General features: G+C 38.1%; 1 protein-coding gene across 2 annotated transcripts in view; it reads left to right on the top strand.

Annotated features, from left to right (window-relative positions):
• AK5 (adenylate kinase 5) overlaps positions 1–25091 on the top strand; it is a 98951-nt gene that overhangs the window by 6540 nt on the left and 67320 nt on the right. The window contains exons 1-5 of one of the 2 annotated variants that reach the window (XM_058029754.1): positions 8605–8887; positions 10577–10763; positions 11742–11909; positions 17403–17572; positions 17692–17805. In XM_058029754.1, the coding sequence (XP_057885737.1) occupies positions 8828–8887; positions 10577–10763; positions 11742–11909; positions 17403–17572; positions 17692–17805 (699 nt within the window). In that variant the 5' untranslated portion in view covers positions 8605–8827. Of the gene's footprint in view, positions 1–8604; positions 8888–10576; positions 10764–11741; positions 11910–17402; positions 17573–17691; positions 17806–25091 lie in introns of those variants that run through there. The other variant, XM_058029752.1, reaches the window with a different exon arrangement.

Genomic DNA, 25091 nt, shown 5'->3' with positions numbered 1-25091 from the left:
TTTCAAATCCTTTTGTGAAATAAATTATTCTTCATTCGTTATGCTATTTATCGCCTGTGAATTCTTGAGACAAAATATATTTTCTCTCTCGTAGGAGATCCTCATATGTTCATAAATCAAAAATTTATTTTGGAAAGGAAGTATGTCTGTGTGTGTATTGGTACTATCAAATGATAAAACCAGGATATTTTTTCCAGAAATTGCTCATATTTCAATAAAAGAAGTCAGCTAGGGAAGCTGTACATTCTACCTCTGCAGGTCATGTTTCACTTTTCCCTAGCCCAGAGGCTGATAGAGTAAGGTTCCAGTAGAAAGCCAGTAATCAATAATTTTCAATCAATGTATATAGAAAAATGTCAGCTACACTACAGGGTAATTCAAAAAACTATTTCCAAAACTGATTTAGGGGTGATTTAGCTGTATATTGTAAAGAAAGGAGTAATTTAAGTGTTCTTCAAATATTCAACTCTTGTCCAAATAATACCAACTCAGCTGTAAGCCAATGACCTCTTTGTCAAATACACAAGAGCTAAAATAGGTTGGTTTTTTGTTTTTTTAATTCCTGAACATTTTTTAATAAATTAGAAAAGCACAGCCACTGAGTTTCTCCCTTGTACATTTTACAGTAACCTGCCTCTGCTGCTAAGGAGTTCATATAGGAGCAGAACTTTGTCAGTTCTCCTGAAAGCAGTGATCCTTAATTAACTTCTCCTGAACCCTGCCTTGTGTCATGACTCCAACATCCAGCCAAGGTGGATTTGCTTTCCAGAGCACAATTGCCTAATCTCTAACAAGGTATTTATAAGGCAGAGCCAAGGGTCCTGTGCAGCCCTGCACTTCAACAACTATTTCATTTTATTGGGTAGCATGACAAGAAAAAGAAAGGTCTTGGTGATTCAACAAGTGCTGAAGATTATTAGTAATATCCAATGTTATAGACTACATGGCGTTAGGTTCTATCAAATACTAAGTTATAATCTTTTCTTCCATTTAACCAAAAGTTTTCACCCCATGCCATGTTGAACCTGAGTTCAAGTTCAACCCTCATGTGATAGTTCCATCAACAGTTATCTTTGCTAATAAGCCATCTGGCAGGGTGTCAGCTTCTATGGGAAACAGGTGTTTGATCCAATTCTCATTTGTTATACTGTCAAGAAAGCATTCACTGAAGTTGGTGACTAAATTCAGGCAATGTTCTTGTATGTCAGCAGAAAGGCAGGATGAATTTCAAATTAAAATTAAAACATTTCTATGGCTAAAATATTTGCCAGTTTCTCTCACGTCTCTCAACTTAGCCTATTGTATCTTCAGGTGCAATTTCTTTATCTTGCCTACATTCTATGTTCTGATTTGTATCTAATTATTACATAATGTGCATATTTTAATCTCTAGATACTGCATTCTATTCATTGCAATGCAAGAACAAGAAGTTAAAGGGATGAGTTCAAGAACATTAGATCATTAAAAAATGACTTGGGCAAAATTAAAATCCTCCCCCCCACCCAAAATGTGTTCCTTACATTAGAATTCAGAGTTGTGAGCCAATACCTGCCAAAGTTACAGCCTTTCTGTGTCTAGAAAAGAAAGTTTGGACAGTCATTCCTCACTTTATTATGGAATATAAAATATAAAGAGCTTTAGCTTTAGAAAAACTAACAGGGAGAAGAAAACACCAGTGACTTACCAACATTTTGACAGCTACTGCTCTGTGCTGAATATTGGATACACACTGAATATGAAAACAGGAAACTTTTTTTACCAGAATGCTACAGGTATCACCATGGCCACTTTTGAAAACAGAACATTATTCCACTGTGAATTCTAATTATAAAAAATTGCCATGTTGTGAAACAAGACCTTTTTTTCCTTAAGAATTATTTTATTCTTTGGAATACATGTACCAACCATGTACCTGACCAAAATTAATGGTCCTCATTTTTGAGTAGAGAAAAAAAAAATCTGCACTTATAAATGCCTTTCATACAAGAAAATAGCCCATCCAGGAATCCTTCTTGATCCTAGGTAAGAAAAAATTATATCAAATGAAGTTATACTTTTTTTTTCCTTTGACTTAACATCACAATGTTTTGAGCCACTGTAAAGATATAAGCATCAAAAAATGTTGAAGTTTTCTCAGTGTGAGCAATTCTTGAAATCATTATGTGACTTTTCTAAGGCTTTCATACAGGAAGTTGGTATTGCTTGCAATTCATTTAGCAAAAAAAGAAATAGTCAAGATGTTTATCATTTCAAGAGCTGTATTTTGTGAAAGATGATTTTCAAGTAGGGAAGATTTTCACTGTATGACTGAATAACAAGTTATAGAAATAATGTCGTATGGCACTGGTCCATTTAACCACAGAAATGAAACCCAAATGCGAAGGAACAGGAACTTGTACTTTCTAACAATCTTGAGCTCCACAGTGTTCCCAAGATGAGGTCTGTAGCTGTGCTTGAATTCTTTTCTATTCCCACAACCACCACCCACAAGTCATTATTCAGTTCAAGCCTGTTTTATTGACTGCATTTTGCTGTGGTTTTTTGTGTTTTATTTTGGTGGTTTTTTCCTACAGCTACACAAATTCCCTTAGCTCATAAAGAGTAAACTAGATGAACAGAAATTATTAACAGGGGACAATGCATAGATTAGAACCTTGAAATATGTGGTTAAATCCTTAGGACTTTATTGGACAAAAACCATACCACATTTATAAGTTTTTAAAAATCAGTATCCACGGATTTGGAGTATTTATTAATCAGTTACTGAAAAATGGTAATTTTATTTATGAAATAATCCTCCCAAAGAGCAATTTCTGTAACACTGTGGGGAGAGGGAGAGATCCAGTTTAACTGACATAAAATAAAAGCAAAAACATCAAGAGGCTGTAATGGATCAGCCAGAAGGTCTGGGTAAATGCTCAATCTGTGTTCTCCCCAGTACAGCCACTGTCTTAGGGACAAGGAAAACCTCCAGAGCACCTCCCGTTCTTCATCTCTCAGAGATGTAAGGACTTTCTGAGGTAAAAACCTTGAATTTATTAAGTTACATAATGCTGTACAATATCCTCATACTATCTAATTATTATAAGTCAAATCAAGGATAAAAACTTAAATATGAAAATATACATATAATTGGGAATTATTTAAGAAACGTTAACAAGACATTTGCAAGCAATTTGCCTTGAAAATAAAGATATACAAGAATAAGAAAAACTTCTATTGCAAATACTAGAACCTGCAAGAAATATATGTGACAGATTTAAGAACTGCTAAAAAATTAGAAGGGAAACAAAATTACATAAAAGCCAATAGTCAGAGGGGCGCAACAGCATTTAAAAGAGCAGCTTTTCTGAAGAAAGAAAGAAAACAATCCTTACAACATTTGTGCCATATCCTTTCACAGATTTATCAAAAGTGATTGATAGACTTCACTGCATATTTCAATTCTGTATATAAATGATCAGATGATGTAACTATACCATATCATGATAATAAAACATTCTCCATTAGAACTGTAGTCAAGTAAGTTTTATAAATAGTAGTCACTAAAAATAACTTGGATAAGTTGTATCAGAGTTTTAAAACTGCTGGAAAGGACAGGAAAGGGAAAAACTGGAAAGGGACTCTAAGAACTCTTAAAATACTTCCATTCTGGGAATATGCTAGACCACTACTTTCTAAGGATGGTGGCATAGGGAATTATAGCCCTGGCCATCTAACCTGGAACTTAGTAAAAAAACATAATTGATAAGAACATACTGGAATATAGCTTATATGAAATTGAATTGATGCCTGACAATGCCAGCTTCTGAAATAAAGATCATCTCAGATCTGTGCACAAATAGCTGTTCAAGAAGGTTCCTTTTGGCTGATGAAGAAAAAAAAGTGCTGATCTGATGCCATTTACTTACTGCTTCAAGATATTTTCTTTAAAAAACCTGAGTGGTTTAAACTGAGGCCTCAAAAGTGAAGTGTGAATGGGAAATACTGACTTTCTGGTTTGGTCCCTTAGGAACTCTGGTTTGGCCATGTGCTGTGTAATATTTGCAGTGATTACCAAACCAAAGAAAACCACTGGTGCCAGTGGCAGGGAGCAAAGACTGGGGCAGTGGGATCTCCCAGAGGGGACAGCTCACTGGCACTGAGCATGCTGATTTCTTGGTAAACTGGGTGCAAGCAAATATAGGCAGGCATACATCAAAAATAAAGTGCAGGTGTTGATGCTCCAGCAAAGGAACCTGGGAGAGAAAACCGTGGAAAGCAGAGCTGCTGGGAATCTGCCAGGCACCCAGCTCGGGGTGAGTCCTGTTGCAACACCACAGCAGGGCACAAATTCAGTCTGTCAGCAGGAAAACAACAGAATGAGGGCACTGAGGTGTCACAGTCAGGCTGGAAGAGCAGAACAATGTGTCCTGTTTGATGCCTCTACATCCCACTCAAAATGCATATAGATAAATTGGACAGTCCAGGGAAAGGTCACAAGAATGATTATTTAGCTATTTCGTTTATCACAACAAATACGGACTTGATCATAGCATTTCTTTAAAATGTTTCTTTTCTCAGCAGATTGAAATATGCATCCTCAAACTTTTAAGTGGCATGATCTTTTTTTCTTCCCTCAGTGTTCTATTCATCTTGGTGTCCTCAAAATTTACATAAAATGTTAATTCTGGGACTTACTGAAATCTAGATCCAGAAATCGGATTTTTCTTGGTTGATTTTTTACTACTTTTCAATTGGTGATATACTTCATTTAAGTAACATGTTCAGGTACCAGTAGAAAAGAGAAAAATGTCTATCAGAGTAGAAAAGAAAAAATGGTGTATTAGAGTAGAAAAGAAAGGTGGGGGAAACATGAGGTTTAAAAAAAATGGTTAATGCTGTAGCAAAAGGGTTCAGAAAGGGATTTCTCCGAAAAATTAAAATATCATTTGAGCAATCTTGGATTAATTTATACCACACTAACTGCAATATGAAGCTGCAACTAAGTTCCAAATTTACATTAAAATGCATACCATTTCTGGATCAGAAGCATATAATTCAGCATGTTCTATTAAAAAGGCTGCACATAATTGGTTTACTTACAGAATCTACAAATTCAAGCTGTCCGCATATCAGCCTGTATAAGCACATTAATCCAAGGATGTTGGTTCTGATTTAATAAAGATGTCTAGCAGAGCAGCAACTGGTGTGACAGATCCAGCCACTAGTGCTTGAACAGGCACTAGACAAAAAAAAATAGTTTATAAAATACTGGGGTATTCTGAAGTGATTTTTGAAAACACAGAACCTAATTACGGTTTGACTGAAGGCTATGGGTGTTGTGTAATTGGTTTAACCAAGAAGAATAGAAGGCCCAGAACACCATATCCCAGCTGATCCCTGAAAATACTGATTCATCTTAGTGCAGCTTCATGTAGCTTCTTGAGGAAACAAGAAGAATGAGAATGGAATCTGCCAAATGCTATAAGATCCAGAGGAAGTTTTCTAGATAAATTTTCTGAAATGTTATCATTTTGACAGCAAAATTTTGTTCTTTCTATTATATCTTCTTGCCCTCCAGAAAAGGTAGGAAATAACCAATGATCCTTGTGCCTCACCCAGTACCCTAAAAGCTGCCTGCACCTTCAGGAATGGGCAGTGCCCTGGAGCTCAAATGCATTCCCATTCCTTTGAGCATTTTTTACATCCTGTGTTGCTTTCTAAGGCAGTAAGACCACTTCACTCCCACCTGCATTCTTGATCAGACACTTACCCAACAAAGAGCTCACCTTGAACAGCTGCCTTTATGTTACCTGCACAACAAATAGCCCAGCTTTTTGTGCCCCTTTGGCTCATCTCTGCTTAATCCTTCACTGCCAATGTTCTTCAGAGCCTTTGAGAAGCTTCCACCTGCGACCCTGCTTCAATAAGGGGATTCTTCTGACAGCAAACGCATAAAACATTGCTTCTACAAGGAGGAACTGTATTATTAGATCCAAAAATATCCTTTCCAGATACATTTCACACCTTCAGTCTGATAGATTTCCTAATGGCTGTATTTGTTCTGAGGTGGTAATTTCTGCAACACAGAATTTGATTTTGTGCAACAAAACAACATTTTGAACAATAATGAAGATGTGCATAATAATAATGCATAATTTTATAGTAGGAGTTATTTCTGTTTTTTTATTTCCTGTTAGCATTATCTAACTGAACAAAATGCCTGGAAGCCTAAAGTGAAAAAAACCAAAACAAGTAGGACAGGACTTTACACAAACATATTTCACATTCCTGAGGAAGATGCTATGGAAAGTATATGAAAGGAAATATTTTTCTCTTGCCAAACATTGGATGAGATACTAATTTACCCATAAATGTTGAGTATATAAAAATATATATTCTGAAAGCCTATAAATGGAATTTATCCAAGACAATGATAATACAGATGATTTTTTTTTTTGTATCAAGAAACAAATAAAAAAAATTACACCCACAAAATGCCAAAACCACAGTTCTGTGCTCCTAAATAGAAAGCCATCTTCTATTAGCCCTCCTTAGCAAAGACCTTATTTTAAGAAAATATCTATTTAATTTAATTCCATCTTCCTTTTGTCAACCTTCATTTAAGGTAATTTAAAAGCAATTATGTCTCATATCTTTTTATTAGGACATTGGAGCCTACTCATTTTACTCAATAAAAATTAAGGCAATGTGAATGAATTTACATTTGGATGGATTAAAATTTTAGCAGAAGAAAGTAGGGTTAAAACCACATCCAGATTTTATGGGAGGATGAGAAAAACTGCAGAATGCTGATTAAACTCTTCAGCAAAAACCAAAGTCTTACTTGAACATATGGCAAGTGTCAATTCAGTGACTCCAGCTTCTCTAAGTAGACACCAGTGGATTGATAGAAGCTGGAGCTGCGAAGGCTCTGAAAGGCTCTGAAGCCAAACTGCAGGGACACTTCAGCTGTGGTAATGTGTTTCCAGTAGCTTTGCACTGAAACACATTTGCCCAGAGAGTTTGTGTGCCCCAATCCTGTAAGTGTCCAAGGCAGGTTGGATGGGGCCCTGAATAGCCTGATCTTTCGAGTGGCATCCCTGCCCATGGCAGGGGGTCAGAACAAGGTGATCTCTAAAGCCCCTTCCAACCCAAACCTTCTATGATTCTGTGGGCCATCCATCAGTCAGTTGCTGTGAAGGGATGTCAGTTGCTGCCCTTTACGTGGTAGTTCCTGGGAATATTTGGATGACTTGGAAAACCAAACAGTCCAATTTGTCATTAGAAGATCATGGGACTGCCTTCCGGGCAGAATTTAGCAGCTCATGGAATGAACAAGGACTGGAAGCTTCTCTGGGAGAAAAAAAAAGAAAAAGCTGCATAACAAGCTGGAGGCTGGGCTGAGGAAAACAAGGGCAGTTCAACTACAGAAACAGCAAAACAAGGAACATGGCTGCAGCTGAGAGGGAGAAGCTTGTCAAACTGATATTGATCCACAAATCATATGCAATGGGGAGAAGGTTCTTAAAAGACACTGGAGAAGACCTATCTTCCTATCTGTCTGAAAAATAGGGATGTGCATACAGAAAGCAGTTGTTCAGTGCTGTTTATAAGCTTACAGTTATGTAATTTATTTGCGTTAGGGTGTGCCTCAGCACAAATACAAGGATATTCTGTAAGAAAAGATAATAAAGTTTAAAACTATTTGGAAAATCAGACTTGATATAGGACACTTCAGCAATCGAAATACTCAGACTTCCAGTGTGCCACAGAGTTACCACAAAAGCTACCCCCTACTTAACACTTCCCAGAGTACATCTAGAATGATGCACTTGGTTTTGGGCTCCCCAGTAGAAGAGAGATGATAACTAACTGGAGCGAATTTGATCCCTGTACAGGCCATTCACTCACAAGTTGGACTTGATATATTCTATGATTCTGAGTTGAGTGGACAGCCACAAAGATGGTTAAAGGATGGAGAGCACTTGTTCTTGAGATGAGCAGAGGGAGCTGGGCTTGTTCAGCCTTGTGGCAGGCTTAAAAGCACATAATAGCAGCTCTCCAAGGCTGGACAGGAGACCATCATGAAAGTGGAGCCGGGGTCTTCACAATGGTGGGCAAGGAACACAATGAGACGTGGGAGGTGATAATTGAATAGGAGAAAACCCTTCTTCATGTCGAGGCCAGACAAGCATGGATTGTCCAGAAAGGCTCTGCAGTTGTCACCCTTTGCAAGATGAGACTGAATAAAGCCCTGGGCAACCTGGCATGACCTCAAAGCTGTCCTTGCCTTGAGCAGAAGGCTAGACCAGAGATCATTTCAGATCTCTTCCTGTGACTCGCCGATCACAGATGCTCATGACTGATCGCAGTTCGTGGCTTTTTGCCAGCCCAAAGTGTATGAAACGTCTCGCTCCTCGAGCCGCCCGAACACCGTGCCAAGGGCAGGGACCGCGTTACAGCGGGCGGCTCCCAGCACCCTGCGCTCCCCGGTGCCCAGCCCTCGCCGCCGCCGCTCCCCGCGCAGCCGGCGGAGCGGGTCCGCTCTCAGCCGGGGCAGCCTGCCCGCGGCTCGGCGCCAGGCACAGCCCCCCGCCGCCTCCGCTCGGCGCCTCACCGCGGGCACCCCCCGAAACTTTCCCCGGCAGCCTGCGCACGCTCTCGCTCCCCGCCGGGGGAAAACGTGCTCTCTCTCGCTCCCTGCGAGCAGCGGGCACGGGAGGCGGGCGGCTGCCTCCCTCCTGCCTCCCTCCGCCCGCGGAAGCCTCGCCGAGGCTCCCGCATTGCATCGCCGCGCCGAGCCCAGCGCGGGGCTCGGGCTGCCCAGCCGCCCCGCGGCGGAATGAGCGCCGGCGAGGCGAAGGAGTATCTGGCCCGCAGGGAGATCCCGCAGCTTTTCGAGGTAGGCGAGGCGCAGGGGGGAGGCGTTTTCCGCCCCGTCGGGGGATGCTCCGCGCTGGGACCCCGCGGCGGGCAGGGCTGAAGGTGGCTGGAAGGACGGAGCAGCCCGAGGCTGGCGCAGCCTGCGCGGGGAGCGCAGCCCGGGCCGGGGGGGCGCGGGGCCGGGGCCGGGGCCGGGGCCGGGGCAGCGCTGCCCGCCGCCCCCCGCGGAGCCCCCGCGGCCGCGCCCCTCCGCCCGCCGCGGCCGCCGCCTCCCTCCGCCGCCGGCGGGCAGCGAACTTGGGCGTCCGCAGGGCAAAGGAGCGCCTTGGAATGCGGGCGGGAGGCATCTTTCAGCGGTCGGGGGGAACAAAAGAGCCGCAAATGTTTAGTGAGGTGTTGTTTAGCTCCCAAGTTACCTGCTGCTCATGGCTGGTAATTACTTCTCTGTGCAATGTGGATTTTTTTCCCTCCCGGATCAGACATCCTGTTATCCGTATATAACATACACACATATGTATTTTCCCTTGCCTGTGCTGAAGCTAGACGTCTTTCTATATATTTTGAAAATTGCAGGACACGGCGAATGCTAATGTTTTAATTACACAGAATGTGAATGGTTTAACAACAGATGCAGACAAAACTGGTTTTCTGTTGAAGCTCAAAGCTTGAGGTACTGATTTTTAAAAATTGGTGCATGTCTTCTGCAAAAATACACTGTTAGTTGCTGTGATCAGTTAAGTACTGTAGTAAGGGCATGGATACATAGAAATTGTATCTTATTTTATAAGCTCAAATGTGTAAATAACAACAACTGTATGAACTGTAGATAGCAACTGATCAAATCCTGAATTGGAGCTATTTATGTTTACTATTAATACCAACTATGACCCTCAAGTTTATTCGCACAAAAATTAGGAAAAGCAAAAGGAACAGAAATCATCCTGAAAGACATGCATGGTTAAGGGAAGGTTGGATGCAGCAGTCTCGTGGAGAGGTGAGATGATGATTATGTATCACTTTGTCAAGGAAATGTGTCAGAAGAGGGCCTGGCAGTCTTTCTTTCACACCCCCCACAATGCTCATGAGTACGATGAGTGAACAATTAATACTGTGGAAAGGAGATTGCTAATGGCTTGAAATCTGTGATCAATTAAATCAGAAAGCACCTATGAATTTTGGGGTTGTGGGGTATTTTTCCAGCTACTGATCAAGGTGATATTTGAGTATTTCTCATGATTTTTTAAAATCCTCTTTTCATTGCTTGTGTAAGTGTTGACAAGAATATGGATGAGATACTTGTGGGTGCAGTGGTCTTTAAGGAAAAGATACATTTTAGTGATGTCAAAGACTACAAAGGATGTGTAAATTTTGGGGCTCTCTTGCTTGCACATTGCTCTGCGTATACTTGCCAGTGACAGTTCTAAGAAAAATGTAGAGGGATTTTTTTGTATTTTCGGGTTTTATTTTAGTGCAAACAGACACTATAAAGACATAGCCATGAGCTTCCTTTCCTAGTAATTTTTGTGACATTGGCAAACCAAAATAATTTGATTTTTTGCAGGCCTCCCTTTTATGCATTGAATTGCAATAGAGAGTCTGAATATGAAGGGGTGTGGTGTTTCTGTGTGCAAAGTAAAAGACAAATAAAGGTGCTTGGTTTTCCTTGGCCTCTGTCATTACAGTCTGTGTTTCTGATCTTACATTTCAGAGTCTGTTGAATGGATTAATGTGTTACAAACCTGATGACCCAATTGAATATTTGGAAAGCTGTTTGCAGAAAGTAAAAGAGCTTGGAGGGCCAGAAAAAGTAAAATGGGACACTTTTGTCAGCCCAGAAAAGAAGACCCTGCCTCCGCTCAATGGAGGACAGTCCCGGAGGTCATTTTTCAGGAATGGTAATGTATTAAATTTTAAAATTATTCTATTTCTTCAACTGTGTATGGTTTTACATCCACAACTGAATTATTTTATACTTCTATAGATTATGCCTGATTCTGATTATCTGTAGGCAAAGGAGTCAAGAATTCTGTTTCCTTGCTTTTTGGCACTTGTTTTTCTCCTGCTGTAATGGATGCTAGGCAGTAGAGGAAATTGTGATAATTTTCCAGCCAAATGATGGATGTTTGCTGAGTAAATGTTTAGCACACCAGTGGAGGGATTTCTTGTATCCTGCCGACAACATTTGCAAAGATGGGGCAGAGACGACACAGTGAACTTGGCTTGTGTTTTCAGTTGGTCCCTATGGATGACATACACACCAACTTCAGTGCAGTTACATTACGTGTTTTTCTACATTTACTTTGGAGCCATATGCTAATTTACTAAATAAAATATAAATTATAAACTCTTAGAAAAAGTGCATCTCATAAAATCTAAGCAGATGTCATACAAATACCTGTAATTATTTTATTTTTAATGTTAACAAAGAGTAATTAGCTGTTATTTCAGTTGCCATAGTTATTTTTCCTTGCCATCCAACATTTCATGAAGATAATCAGCAAGAATACTGTCTCTATCTCTGTGTACAACATGTATCACTACAAGAGTCCTGCTTAATAGTAGAGGTTATCTGCACAATATAAAGCTTTTCTTCTCAGAGGCCCCTGCTGAACTCTGGGTGCTATGGGCAGATGTTCATAGAAAACCTGGTGTGCTTGAAAACATACACCAGAGAAAACTGACTCTGGGTGGTTGTGATTTAATAAATTAGTTATTTAGAGGTCAAAAATATCTAATATAGCAACAGCAAACACAATGTAAAATTATGAGATGTTTATACTTTATGTGTGATACTTATTTAAATCTGTGTACAGAACAGATTTTGAGTTTTCTGCCTATTTCCACAATTCCCAGTTTATCTTACTATTTTACAGTGATGCCTGATAACTCTAACTTCCCCTACCGACGCTACGACCGGCTGCCTCCGATCCAACAGTTCTCCATAGAAAGTGACACTGACCTTTCTGAAACTGCTGAGCTAATTGAGGAGTACGATGTGTTTGACCCTGCAAGACCTCGACCAAAAATTATCCTTGTCATAGGTATGAAGGCAGTCATTTTGACAAGATTTTATCACTTCTGCTTTGCCTTTTGATTTGTAGTGCAAATACATTGAATGCTTGTATGAATTTCAATACATTTTTTCCATCTGCCATAGCAAGTTGTGCAGGCCAATTGAGAGTGTGAAATTGTTAGTGCTGGACACGGCATTCCCACTGTAAGGATTTTAGGGGTCACAGCAAGCACCTGCACTCGTGCTCTGTAAACTGGATGCCTCTTAGCAGCTGGAGAGCTCATGATTTGCTTATGAGCACATCTGCCAGTTTGATTTCATCTTATCTAAACCTGGTTCATGCATTTCAAGGCAGCAGCACCATGTGAAACAAAGTGTTCTTCCAAATCATGCTTGGGATTGAACTAAAACACTCAGATATACTCAAAGCTGATCACAAAAAATGGGGTATTTTAAAATAATGTGTAAGCCATCTCAAAAAGGTGATAGAGAACTGTTGTCCTCTATACTTAGACCCTTGTCAAATTATTGGTATGCCCAGTTGGAGTGACACTGTCACTAGTTCATTGCATTGGTAAATTAATCCTCAGGCCCACTTGGCGAATGAATCCTGTTCCAGCTTCACAGAGAGCGAGCACTCAGTTCACATTAGTTAATTGTGCTCTCTCCTAGAGTTCTCTCTTGTGAGCTGTTTAGTGTTCTTTCTAAGCAGCTCATACTCTCCAGCCTCAGACAAGCATAGGTTATTAAAAAATACCTGCAGGTTAAGTGTAAATCAATATTTTTTTCTGTTCATGAATTTAAGTTCTTTGCATCAGTTTCCTTATCAGCTAGGTAGTTGTCTTTAGAAATGTTACCACCAGGCCTAATTATCTGATTCTCTGGATGGCTTAAAGAGTTACAGCACAGGTGCCCAGTGATGGAGAATTACATTTTTAGTGTATAAAGCTTTATTCATAATAAAGAGATATATTGCTTCCATAACAGAGAATATATGTCGTGTAATAAAAGGGAACAGAAATGTCTTCTCTGTACTACAGAATGGAAACTCTAGGAACAGCATGTCCTCTAGGCTCTGCATCCAGCAGTTCTCAGAAACAAGATATTGGAATAGATTGGAAACAGAAGACCAGGCATTTTTTAAAGTATCTGTGGTATGCCAAAGCAATTGCTCAAGGCATTTGAATTTTCCTAATCTTTGTTTCAGGGTTATAGATTTCAATATGAAAATCTCTCTATGTATTGCTGAAATGTGAAGATTGCAATTAGGTGGAGAAATAGCACATACCTTTCTTTCATCTTAATTAATTAGCTACATTTCCTTTCCATAAAGAAGAATAACTGGCTCCTTTTCAGTGACCACAGAAGGCTCTTAATGCATTGAAATCTATGTAGCTCAATTGCAGGAGAGTGATGAATGAAGGTTTGATTTAAGTGAGATAAAGAGAGATTGGCTTTCACCTCTGGAACTGAGTGCGAGTGTATTTGAAGTGAAATCCTTGAACACCAGCATGCAGTGAACAGACCATGGATTTTACAGAGCTTTTCTTTTCTCCCATTTATATAGGGAACGTTGTAAACATTCCACAAAGGCTATTTCAGGTTTATATTCCCACTGAGTTTCTCTGAATCTATTACAGTGTGATCTGATAGAAACACAATACTCTATGTAGCTTAGCAGCTATTGTCCATTTTTGTACAGTATCAAGTCAATGTCTCCCAAATTCAACTTTCTATTGAGAAAGCACATAAAAACACATGTTAGAAAAAGTAACTGAATAAAAGAGAAAAAAAAATTATACTGTTCATTTCAAGAGATATTGGACACAAAAAATGTGTTGCATATTTTGAGTTTGCATCTAATGCCAACAACAACAAAAAAAAAATCAGTGAAATAATGTATTTTTGTCTAATTAGAGATAACTGATCATCCTGCCTTGCTCAGGTGGTGCTGGTCCCAGTCACTGTCAGGGACAGAAATGAAGTTAAGGACCTGTCTTCTGCTTCACATATTCGGTGAACTTTTCTTTTTTAATGCATTAGCTCAAGATCTTTTTAATGCTTCCATAAAGGTTTTTACAACTTCTTTGCTTTATGAAATATCTATCATCCTTATAATGAACCAGGTAGCTCCAGGGCTGAAGAGAACTCACTTATAAAGGTGGGCACTTTGTTCTTTTTCTGGGTTTGCAGAAGAAACCTCTGGTGAAAGATAAAGCTATAAAGCTACATAGTGAGCGTATGACTGGATTTCAGAAAAATCAGATGGAACCAGCCAGGAGGGCACTCATCTGAATCAATGCAAAAATTAAGTTTCTAAGGCATTATAACACTAGTAAATGAGATTGTGTTTAAAAATGTGCTTCCTAATATACTTTTAAGAAACAAATTTGTACTGTTAGTATAGCTTGAATTTAGAGATCTTAAAATATTAATTATCTGGTGTCATTAGCACCTTAGTTGACTATGTTTTTAAGCCGCACTTTCTTCAATATATTACTTAATATTAAAAGAATACACCTTCCTTTTGAGATCAAAGTGTAAGGGCTAGATCAAATAAAGTGCTGTCAGCAGGCAGCTGCCTATTGATTTATTAAATCTAGTCCACAGTCAGATTTTAAAGGAAGAAGTATTTTCAGAAATTTTATTCTTAGTTGAATTAATTCTGAATTTGCAACAATATATGCAAAATTGAAATAATGAACAGAATTAGATTAAAACAATTGCTTTAATAACACTTTTTGGGCACACAAATCTTTACTTGAAACCTGTTAGGAAACTTAATTTTAGATGCAACAAGTGTTCCCTAGTCTAGACATCTTCTCAAAATATGTAAAATAATCATACTTTCCTTGAGTAATCTACCTCAGAATAAGTTAAAAGAACAAAAAACGAAAGGGATTTGATTTTTTCTTTCTTGTGAACAGTTTGTCAGTGTGATTTATCAAAGAGTCAGGAATAGATACATAGTATGATAAATTGTGATGTGCTGTGGGAAGTAATTTTGTCCTATCACTTTTCCCTTATTTTGTTACCTGAATGTGTCCCCTCAGATTGTAAACAGATAATATCATCTTGATATTATGTGTTTGGATTGATTTGGATTGATTTGGATTATGTGTTTGGGATGTGTTTGGATTGATAGAAACAAATGTGTTGGAAGTTTATGAATATTAAACCAAACACTTTATTAGCTATTTTCTGATTGCAATTCAGATTGAAAGAACAGAAGTGCTGAGCTACACTTTTTTTTTTGTTTTGTTTTGTTTTTTGGTTTCTCTTTACTGGCAAAGCAGAGCTCTCCCTAACAGAAGTGTGAAGTCTATCTACTTGTTTCAAACATGGGGTTTTTTAGCTATTTTGTACTATTACAGACTGATGTTTTATCAGGTATCAGTTCTGGTTTTCTGCCACCTTTTGTATCTGTGTTGGAACACGAGCACTATTTTCCTTGTTTCCAATTTTTAAAGTTTCTGCACATTGCGTGTTTTGCATTTTTATTGTTGCTGGGTGCAACACGTCTGTTTCAAACTTGTAAGGTTCAGTGAAATGCATTTTTTATGGAGAAGGCTGAGCATGAAAGGGAGCAGGGGGAACTGGAGCAGAAGTGCTTTATAGCCACTTCAGTGGACAAGATGATTCCTGCTGTATCAGATGCTTGTGTACCTACAGAAGGAGAGCATTCTTTATTCTAAGAGGATAGATAGCTAAGCTGTCTATGAAGGAGAGAGTCCAAGCTGAAAAACTAAACCCATGTAGATCACCTGGAATTACTGAAATGAAAGAATAGCTGTAGAACCTAAGTAGCTGTAATCTGCTGAAAGAAGAGAGAAGCTTATGTCTTTTTACAACAGAAACACCAAGTGAACTGAATGAGAGCAAAGATTTTTCAGCTGTGATCTTACTATATAAGCTACAGTTTTTCTTTCATTTTTTTACATGTGTGTTTTATGAATGTCTGTAGCTGTGTTGTCTAGTTGGGTATTACAGATAAATGCTTGTGGAAACATTATTTAAACTCATTGGATAATGATAAAACTGTTTTGTTTTTTTCCCCCAGGGACATAACTGAACTGTGGGCAGGGTATGGGCACATGATAGCAAAAGGCACAATTCTCTGTGCACTCTTGAAATGGCTCCTGGTCTTTGTTCCAAAGGGCAGGTGCAGCATCAGCATCACAGCACTGGGGCACAGAGAGGTCCAAGTGACTGCTGGTGACACTGAAAGTTGTGTGACAGTAATATTGGGGTGCAGCTTGGAGCCTGGTTACAGAGAGTGCCCTAAGCATACGTGTACAAATGCTGGAAAGCTTATCCTGCAGCCAGAACTGTATTGGTTATAAAAATGCTTAAAAGCTATTTATGGGAATATTACAGATAATATAAAAAGATTTACATAGTTACTAACAAGAAGCTCAGTGTATTCAGATTTCTTTCATTGCATTGCTGTATTTTTTAAATTAATAAAAAGTGTATATTTTTAAAAAATCTTGATTCTTTTTCTGTCGAAATAAAATTCAGTGTTCTCAAAAGAATCCCCCAAACTATAGCTACTTAGGATTGGTATTATTATCAAAACATTTGGTTTTGATTTGCTTTTTATACTCTTCAGTACAATACATTTTTCTACACATAAATATTTATTTTTAGAAACACAATTTCTTAGTTTTAAATATTGAGTTCCAGATTTTCTGCTTATCACATCATAACATGTCCTTTTAGTTCAGACATGTTCTGATTGTTTTACATGCATTCTTGCTGCTGCTGTCCAGCTCACCTTCCCTGCAGCTTTCCCTGCTATGTAATATACCTGTTTTCAGTGATTTTGATTCCCTTTTAGCCTGGGCTGCATATATTGAAGGGTCTCTTTATTCTTCAAGTTGTCTAGCCAGCTGAACCTAATTTCTTTTCTGTCAGATGCTTCAAGCATCAATACCAAAAGCTGGTATTGCATGGTTCAATAAGAGTCCTTGTACCAAATCACTATGGAAACATCTCAGATGATTATTTAATTTTTTTTTTAATTTTAAAATAAGGAAACCTCAGAATCTTTTGTAAGCATATTTAGGAGCAGATTTTATTAGTTCCATTTCATGACTAGTTCATTGATTTAATTGGCTTATTTAACCAAGTTTGATTCTTTCTGACATGAACGCACTTCAGACTATCTGGCTCTATCTCTGGATTCATAGAGCTTAAGAAGGGAATAGTTCATTTGTCTCCTCCTCTACTGTGGATCAAGAAAAGCTCCATTCCAGGAATGGCTTTAGAATGAGGTCAACCTCAAAGAGGACTTAGTTTTATTTTGCAAGTGGATTTGTATTCTTTTTTAAAATTTCATTTTACAAACTGTTATGTTTATGATCCAGTAGATGAGACACATGGTTGGTAACAGGTCATGCCACTGTGAGATTTACTCTAATAATGTTTGGAAAATTGGTGCCAATAGCAAAGATTTCACCTGTGACTGGGTACTTCTGATGAAAGCTTAATTTAATGTTTTGCCTATGATTCATGCTAGGTGGCCCAGGAAGTGGTAAAGGGACCCAGAGTCTGAAAATAGCAGAACGTTATGGATTTAACTACATATCAGTTGGTGAATTGTTAAGGAAGAAAATCCACAACACAAGCAGCAATAGAAAATGGAGCCTAATTGCCAAAATAATTACTACTGGAGAACTGGCTCCTCAGGTACAGTGTTTCCTATGTTCATATTTACTTTCAAGGGTTAATACATCTTGTAGTAATGTGCACCATCAAGAAAACTTCCTTTACGATATTAAATAACTAACTTATTTTCTCTGTGAAAGGAAACAACCATCACTGAGATAAAGCAGAGATTAATGCAGATCCCTGATGAAGAGGGGATAGTGATTGATGGATTTCCCAGAGATGTTGCCCAGGCAATCTCCTTTGAGGACCAAGTAAGAGAGTGTTTTTATTCTTAAAATGACTTACACATCTCTACAACAGTTAGGTTTGTTGAAATAATTGGTCAGATTCCAAGAAAAATCTTTGCAAGTACATAATTACATGTTAACAAAAGATTTATGTTATGTTACGTCCTGTTGTCTGAAGACCAACTATCTTGTAAAAAGACAATGTGATAATATAACCAAGAATCCAAGCCTTTTGTCTTGTAATGAAAGTCCTCTCAAGATGAAGAAGAAAAACACATGAAATCTAACAGTGAATATTTTCTGTATCTTAATGATTTAGAAAGTAGAAAAATATTATATTTCCATATCTATTTGTTCAACATAATCTCCATTTAGAGAAGCATAGTTAAAGCAATGCATGTCTTCACAGTGCTTTTAGTGTCAAGTTTATTACAGGGCATTGAAAAGATGAATTAAAAAAAGGCTAAAACTACCCATGCTTTGCAAGCTTTTATAAACCAGAAAGTGTGCTTTTTTAAAGAAAATAAGGTCATTGTGGTTATTCTAAACTACAATTCCAAGGTTTAGTGAGCTAAAACTGTATTCCTGAGTACTATTGACATGCTGTTTTCATGTGTGTATTTTAAACTAATCTAAAAATACTTTAATTCAGTGGAAAAACAAACAGCTGATGTCATTTTCTGATCAAGTGCTGCTAACATAACAGTTATGGTCACAAGAAGTGATTGCAGTTTCAGAGCTAAATTCTTAGAATGCCTACATGCAGAATGTTTCAAAGTCTTTCACAATTGCTGGTCTACTGCTGTTTCTGTACTTAGAATTCTCAGTGGCATTACCAAGGCAGAAGTAACAAAACAAAGCAGCTAATGAGGCATTTCATTAATGTGCTTTATAAGGTATTATTCTGGGCAAAATTTAGAAAACTGAATTGAGGAAATTAAAGGAAACAGACAAAATAGTTATTACAGGAAATAGCAGTGACTGCCAGCTCTATCTCCTTATAATTAACAAAAGGGAAGATTGACTATTTTAGAAGTTAAACAGCAGAAATGTATACTTAATGATCATTTCCTTGTGTCATTTTTTGGTCCAGTGTGATAGTGTTAAGAGCATTTCTTGGTGCATAATTTTATGCTGCTGTTGTTTTTGATGAAAGAATGGGGAATATGAAACTGGAGGAAGTGAGAGGAATTAAGTATCCTAGTCTCAAATTAAGGACAGGAAAACAAACAATAACACTTAATTATAGTCACAGAGAGTTCCTTCATTCTCAGCCAATTGGGATTTATAAATCAGACTCCTCAAAGCCTGATTCTACCTGAAAGATAAACCACTAAGTCTTTCAAAAAGTCCAGGAGCACTTCACATAAGGACACCTTTCAATCTTACCTGTTCTAAAAAAGTACAGGAAAGAAGGAATTCCAGGCCTTTTACAGGAGCACAGGCTGTCTGTTCAGACTCCCTCATTTCCATCTTTCTTTGCAGTTGACCTGTAATATGAACATATGTGAGGCCATGGAAATAAATGTACAAAAGCTATATATATTTCAACATTCAATCCTATATCAACATCTCCAGTGAGATACATTCAGTGCTTTATCTTGGATTTATATTTTAAAGAAACAAAATATACTTGTTTCTTTAAAATTCTCTGTTTAGTAAGCCCTAATGCTGCACACCTTGGTAGGAAGGTTTTGTGTTAAGGAAAAGGGACTATCAGCAGTTGTGGTACTGATGATCCTTCACAGGCTCACAGTCACCCATGGCATGTCAGGTAATTTACATGAAGCATACAAACATTTTCCAGGCACTCAGAGGTTCCTCAATAGGAAGTGCAATTGAGTTTTGGAGAATTCAGTAATTAACTGTTGTGATAATTTGTCTAGGTCTGCAATTAGAGATAGTAGGGGGTTTTCTGCAGCTGAGAAATGTTACAGCTTTCTTTCTAGCACTGTGTAGGAGAATTGTTCTCATTAGCCAAAAGTGACAAAGTGAGAAATAATTAGTTGAAATTTCAGCAAAGAAAGTTTTGATTAACTAGTAAGACAATTTTAATTAGATCTACTAAGCAATGGAACATCCTTTGAAGAAAATGGTGAAATCCCACAAAATGCAAATTGCACCTGTGCCACATTCTTACAAAGACTTTCCCTGTAGAACACTGAGATCTGTTGATAAGAACTTTTGAAGAAGAATTAATTCTTATTTCTATCACTAGCTTTGTCATCAGCAAATGCTTATTCCTACAGATGGTCCCTTTGAGACCATTATGTCTCAAATGCTTAAGTACCTGAAAACAGCAGAAAAATTTATGTGACACATATGAATTCTTTACCATTGTTTACACAAACACAAACTCCAAGAACATAGATAGTGAATTGTGGGGGGCAACAGAAAAGGACAACAGAGGTGCCTGGTTTCTCTTGAAAGCACATGTAAAATCTAACTCTGCTGTGTTTGCAGTCATCTTTAACGTAACAAATAATTTATGCTAAATTACTTCCTTCAGTCTTATGGCTCACAGAGCTGTTACTAAAACTTGACATTGGGCTTTCATAATCTCTTCATCTTGTGGAAAAATCAAATGGATACATGTATGTCTGAGCTGTAGTTACAGTACCTGTCCTGCATAACATTCTGTTATAGAAATGCATCATGATAACAACTGCTTGTTAAACTTCACTTGCAATTGCTCTTGGTACTACCAGCACATTTTTATCCCTTTGACTAATCCAGAAGCTGAACTTTTCTCTGGGAAAAAAATGTTATTTTTAGTAAACTAGTCAAAGCAAACCAACTTATGCTAACATTCCCATACATAGGTATAGCTAAAAGATGATGATTCCTTCCTTATTATGTTGCCAGACTCTCATGTGGACAGTAAGTTCTCAACATGTTGCTAGGCAGAATTGTATTAAAACACGTTGCATCTCAGTGACTAAAGTGCCTAAAATAAAGCAATGTATCATTTGCAGCACACACAGTATTTCTCTTTCTGTTCAAATCTAGAAACCAGAAGTAACAAACACTGCTTCCATGCAGTAATGTCAGTCTGGAATAAGTGCATTAGAAACCACTTTACACATCAGAGGAATTTTATATTTGAATTTAAGCTTTTCTCCCCTTCTTTCCAATTGAGTTTTGTTAATAACACTGTTCCTGTCATCCATGTTTTTTGAGCAGCAAAGAAGTTTTTAAGATAGCATCAGAGATGTTTTCAGAGTTTCAGCAGTGCTCACCAGCCAGCAGCACATTGGCCATTCTGGTCACTTACACCAGCTCCATTTCTGAATGCTCAGCTACTCATTGCAGCCTTCCTGCAGCCTGGAAGAATTCAGCCATGAGCACTGCAGTATTCTTTGAGTTTATCTCAGTTTTCTTTGAACTTTTTAGCCAAGTTGAAGTCCTGTATTTTTCTCTTTGAGTTTAATAAGTAAATTCCTCTTATTGGAAGTCTGGGATTGTTGCCAAGTCCTGACCCTCTCATTTCTTATTTCCAAAGAGCAGAGTCGATACTGCCAATACTTTTGATAGGGGTACTTTTAATAAAGCTGTGAAGTTCCAAGCAGTCACAGTTGTAGGGAAAAAATGAAAACATGAATTTTAATGTCTTAAAACCAAGCAGGACTTCCATTTTATATATTCCTTTTAAATATATGATAATTTCTGTATTTTTCTCAGTTTGAACTCCTGCATAGCAGTGCAGATTTAATACTGATGTATTTAGAGTTTCAGTTTGAGCCTAGGCATAAAGCTGTCCTAAACCACAAATTTCATAGGTATCCATGATCTCTGCTGAGTGCAAATAGCAGAAGGTGTTTAGGTTTCAAGGACACACTTGAAAATGCCAAGGAGAAAATGGTTTATTTACCATTAACCTGTCATCTTGAAATTCAGCGAGCCACCTGCAGTGTCAGCATGCTGAAGCATGTTAAATATCTTCTGTCCTGCAATGCTGCAATAAAATGCCTCTGACTGGTGTATTGAACTCCAATGGCTTGTCAAGAAATTGCATTTTGACTTTCTGTGTAATCTCTCACATGGTTTTTATCCTTCCCAGGAGAAACAATTAACTGTATTTTACAGTTAATTTCAATTATTGCTTTGGTTTGTTTTTTTCCACTACTTCCAGTCATTCATATGTAACTTCCCTCTTTGTTAGTGTCAATAGAGTAAGTTCAGATATAGTTTGCTTCAAATATACTCACTGTAATTTTTGTTAATAGTGAAATAAATGTAGAACAGGTATTAGAACCAATGGATGTTCATTAATGAATGTAATTCAACTGCTTGAAAAAAGAGGAAAACTATTTATGTAAAAATTTTAAGAAAATTTTTGTCTTATATGGCCTAGGTCAAGACTATATGTGAGTAAAATCTTAATTTAAATAATAAACAGAGGTAATAAATTTTATCAGATTCTTTGTTTAAAATGCTCTTAGGAATATTCATAAATGCATATACCTCCAATGAATAACTACTCATCTTGGCTGTAATCTGAGTTATTTTTTAACTCTCAGGTATATTCCTTAGGAAAATTATTACGAGAATAATTGGGATAAAGTAGAACTGTGCAGGTGGCACAATATAGGATGGTGAGAAATGCCTGGGGACTCTCAGAGGCTGAGGAGAGCAGTCCTGTTCCTCCAAAGCTGACACAGACCTCCAGGCAGAAAGGATGCCTGCAGTGCCCTCCAGGTGTGACGCAGGTGTGTGTGGCAGGGTCTGCCTGAGGGTCTGACTGCCAAGCTGCTGCTCTGCAAAGAGCTTCTCACAGAAAACCTGCTGTTCCTGGCCAAGAGTGTGACCTCCAGAGCAACCAGGGAGGTGGATGTTGAGAAGCTTCTTAAGGGGAAAGGACCTGGTTTTTGCAATAGATTTTTGTTCTGGTAAAGATATTTTTTGTGTATCGCAGCAAATGTGTTTTCTTTATTCCTTCTCCCCCTAAATTTCTATCTCCCTTTTCCCTGATCTCTACTTCACTGATCCAGGTAGAATCCCCTACTAAATATGTACCCAGAGACCTGTGTGAGCAGTTTGAGGACTGCCACATGAGCAGTCTGCTTTGCTGTGGTCCCTTTGTTCACTGTCTTTTCCCTGTGAATTTTACATTGCTCTCTTTAAGCCAAGCCTGACCAGGAGGCCTGTGGAATGGTCTTACCATTCTCCTGCCCTGGAGCTGGAGCACTCTCCAGAGAAAGACAAGCTGTAGGTCAGTTTTCTGTTGGGTAAGCAACCCTAGGCCTCAGGTTTCCAGGTTTTCTGGGCAAGGGCTCTTCTCTGCTAGTCAGAGTGGACAAAGGAGAGCTCATCCATTGCTGGTCCTCAGAACAGTACCTATGCTCTGAGTTCAGAGTGGATTGAGGTGCCTGCTGAGCAGTTCTGGAGCAGAGGTCTGCTTTAGAGTCCTTTCTTAGTATCACTAGCATTTGTGTTAACAGATAGGGATTTTTATTAGTTAGCTGCCTGACACAGGTGGAAAGCTGAATCACTTGTTCCCAAAGACACCAGTCTGCCTAATTATATACTCTAGGCAATTTGCTGGAAATTTATTTTCTGGGCAGTATGAATATGGTTCAAAAGAAGCTACCAGAAACAGATTCTATCAGCAGGATTCATTATTTGACAACATGATTCATGATTTTGCATTTCTAAACCAAGAAAAAACTATGCAAACGGTCTAATAACCCAGCAAAGATGGAACTATAAAAAGCAAATAAGTAATTACAAGGGAGAGCACACATACAAAGGACATAAACCAGCTTGCTAGTAACCTTTACCAACAAGAATAAAGATGCACTGTTAAATTAATGGCAATTGTTCATGAGCTGTCAGTTTTCTCAGGAGTATCTGGTAGAACATACCAGGAATTAAGAAACAGAGCATTTTCATCTTTTGCCTAACAAGGAATAATGAGAGAGTGTAATCATCTAATTTCTAGCAAACAACCACACTATTCTCACTAACAAGAAGAGATGTAGAAAATATCCCCAGAGAAAAGAGAGCATCTTTCCACTTATACTGCTTAATGTCAATAACACCATCAACTTGCATAGAATTACTCTCAATTTACTCCTGGTTCCAGTTTAGGAAGGAGATTCAGACTCAAAGAGAGTAGGATTTACTTACTAGTAAATATGATTCTAAAAAATGAGAGGATGTACCCACCAGTTTTATTCTGAGTTGATGCCATATGCTCTTCATCTCATTTAAAATGAATAACCAGAAACCTGTCTGTTCCCATAGGCAAAGATTCTCCCTTCAGCTGAGTTCCAGTTAGCAAGTAGTCAAATTCCCTTCCCTGAGCCCCACAGTGCTACCTCACATGCATTGCTGGACATGAGTAAAACCCTTTGCCTTGAGCACAGGATGTGTGTACTGGGGGAAATCAGCATGAAGGAACCCAGCTCTCCTGTCTGTGTTGGTTCTGTGCAACTTTTCTACAAGCTGAGTCTCAGAACAAAACTTATTCCCTAGCCATAACACTCAAAAACAGTTGGGAGTTTGAAAAATGGGTTTATTTTCAAGTGAGTCATAAAACCCCTTCTCTTTTGTTAGAAAAAAAGCAATTTATACTCATATTTACATAGAAGAATAGATATGTTTCTAGAGAAGTAATCCCAGATGTCGATATATTCACTCTACTCTGTTACATTGCAGCTAGAAGTATTTATAAGCATGTCTTGCAGGCAGATACAGTTGAGGTAAGTAGAAGCAAAGTGGTTCATGAAAACAGGAGTGAAATATCAATAGCATTTGAAGGGTGTATCCTGAAGGTTGCAAATGCATGTAGGAGAAATAATAATATTAAATGCTATTAGGTCTGTATGCCTGTGCATAAAGGACAAATGTTACCCTTATGTGCACCTTGTGTTTCTTACATGGTTTTCAACTGCTTCCTGATGATAAAGATGTGTATTCTGCAGGTAAAAGTTGAATTCGTAGACACATCTTGTAATCAGATTCTGTTTTGACTTCCTACCTCATATATGCTTGAATTACTTTTTTACACTTCAAAAAAATTTTTTGATAATACTTCATTTGAAACTAGGTTTCTTGATCTGTGAATTTCAAAGCATTGTTTTCATTGACATTTTATTTCTGTGAGTGAAGTGTATTTCAGATTAAAAAACTCACAGTGTCAGAAAAAAGGTAATGTTAGTACCTGTGATAGTGTCTTTTGTATTATTGCTGTTGTAAAAAAATAGAGAACAACAACAGTACTCAGATTCTGTAGAGAACTTTCAATTTTCGAAAACAAAAGGAGATAATTAAACCTAATTAATGAATTGTCCAAGTCATACCTTGTT

Source organism: Melospiza georgiana, chromosome 9, assembly GCF_028018845.1.
Source record: "Melospiza georgiana isolate bMelGeo1 chromosome 9, bMelGeo1.pri, whole genome shotgun sequence".
Lineage (NCBI taxonomy): Eukaryota > Metazoa > Chordata > Aves > Passeriformes > Passerellidae > Melospiza > Melospiza georgiana.
Note: the sequence above shows the minus strand (reverse complement) of the source record. Positions and strands in the feature narration are given on the sequence as shown.